The sequence below is a fragment of the Carettochelys insculpta genome, chromosome 1, assembly GCF_033958435.1.
Source record: "Carettochelys insculpta isolate YL-2023 chromosome 1, ASM3395843v1, whole genome shotgun sequence".
NCBI lineage: Eukaryota > Metazoa > Chordata > Testudines > Carettochelyidae > Carettochelys > Carettochelys insculpta.
The window spans coordinates 5,332,532-5,334,169 of record NC_134137.1 but is presented as its reverse complement, the minus strand read 5'-3'; the positions used below and the strand labels follow the sequence as shown (position 1 = coordinate 5,334,169).

Genomic DNA, 1,638 nt, shown 5'->3' with positions numbered 1-1,638 from the left:
TTCCCTCTCTGGGAATGGAGATGTTCTGAAGCAGGAGAGTGTGTCTGGGTTCACAGTCCCACCCAAGATGCAGCTGTCACACAAGGAAGTGTTTGCTGGTTGGTCTTTTCTCTCACCAAATACATTCCAGTCCTGGCTGACACTCAAGTTCTCACTGATTTTCTATTTTCCTTTCAGCTCCTGGAAATTGAATAGAAGCTCCACGGGATGGTGGATGATGGCAGCCAACAATCAGACCTTCTATGTTCCTGTAAACTTCATCCTGACTGGCATCCCAGGTACGGAGGAGTCTCATACCTGGATCTCCATCCCCTTCTGCCTGGTGTACCTTGGAAGTCTTTTGGGGAACTCCCTACTCCTATTCATCATTGTAACAGAACGGAACCTCCATGAGCCCATGTACCTCTTACTCTCCATGCTGGCTGCTGCTGATCTGCTATTATCGAACACGACAGTGCCCAAGATGCTGGCTGTTTTCTGGTTTAGAGACGGTGAAATTTCTTTTGTTGCCTGTTTGACCCAGATGTTCCTCATCCATTGCAGTTTTATTTCCGAGTCCGGCATCCTGATGGTCATGGCATTTGATCGGTATATTGCCATCTGCAACCCCCTTAGATATACCACCATACTAACCAAGCCTGTGATTGGGAAAATAGGGCTGGCAGTTGTTACTAGAAGTTTCTGCATCATTTTCCCTGTTGTTTTTCTTGTGATGAGGCTGAAGTTCTGCAGAACCATCTTTCTGCCACACACTTACTGTGAGTACATAGCTCTATCCCGTCTGGCCTGCGAGAACATCACAGTCAGCCTCTGGTATGGTGTAGCTGTGGCTATTTTTGCAATTGGCTTGGATGCTGTCCTAATTGCTGTGTCGTATGTGCTGATCCTCAGAACTGTCTTCCAGCTCCCATCCAAGGACGCCCGGCTCAAGGCCCTGCGCACCTGCAACTCTCACATCTGTGTCATACTGATGTTCTACACACCATCCTTTTTCTCCAATTTTGCATACCGGTTTGGACACATCATCCCAGGTTATATTCTTAACCTGCTGGCCAACCTCTATGTGCTTGTTCCCCCTATGTTAAACCCCATCATTTATGGGGTGACAACAAAAGAGATCCTGAAACATATAGAGAAAGTGTTTTATAGAGGCTGCAGTAGAGGCCTCCTCCTGAGCTAAAGGAGATAAAAGAAAAAGACCTTGTAAATTAAAAAATCTAGCCAGGTTTTGATTGAAGCAGTGGTCGCTATGTATTTTTACTGTCAGAGCTTGAAGATTCTTTTATCATGAACAGAAGTTGGTCCAGTGAAAGAAATTTCCTCATCTCTGCTGTCCCTGCTTTCCAAAAGAGCATCCTCCTGCCCCAGCTGCTGACATGCTACTGCACTGACAAAAGTGCCCTTTTATATGAGAAATTGAGTCCAGGCTGGTGGGCACACAAAGATCACTCAAATCCCACTTTCAGGTGGCATCCTGGTGGGAAAGTCTCACAGTTGTATCAGCTAATTTCGAACACCTCCATAGCTGGGTTATTGTTAGAGGTGGTAAAGAATAGGGCAATGAGCAGTGGTCTGAAGTTACAGTGGAGGAGCTCTAGGTTGGCTACTAGAATAAACCACTTCACTAGGTGGGTGGTG

General features: G+C 46.2%; 1 protein-coding gene across 1 annotated transcript; it reads left to right on the top strand.

Moving 5' to 3' along the window:
• Positions 1-214: 214 nt before the first annotated feature.
• On the top strand, positions 215-1,180 carry LOC142002470 (olfactory receptor 52B2-like). Its single transcript, XM_074978614.1, has one exon. The coding sequence runs from the start codon at positions 215-217 to the stop codon at positions 1,178-1,180; it is 966 nt and encodes a 321-aa protein (XP_074834715.1).
• The last annotated feature ends 458 nt before the right edge of the window (positions 1,181-1,638 follow it).

Bases quoted from the DNA above. Each gene is read 5' to 3' on its own strand.
- LOC142002470 (XM_074978614.1), top strand. From the start codon at position 215: ATGATGGCAGCCAACAATCAGACCTTCTATGTTCCTGTAAACTTCATC.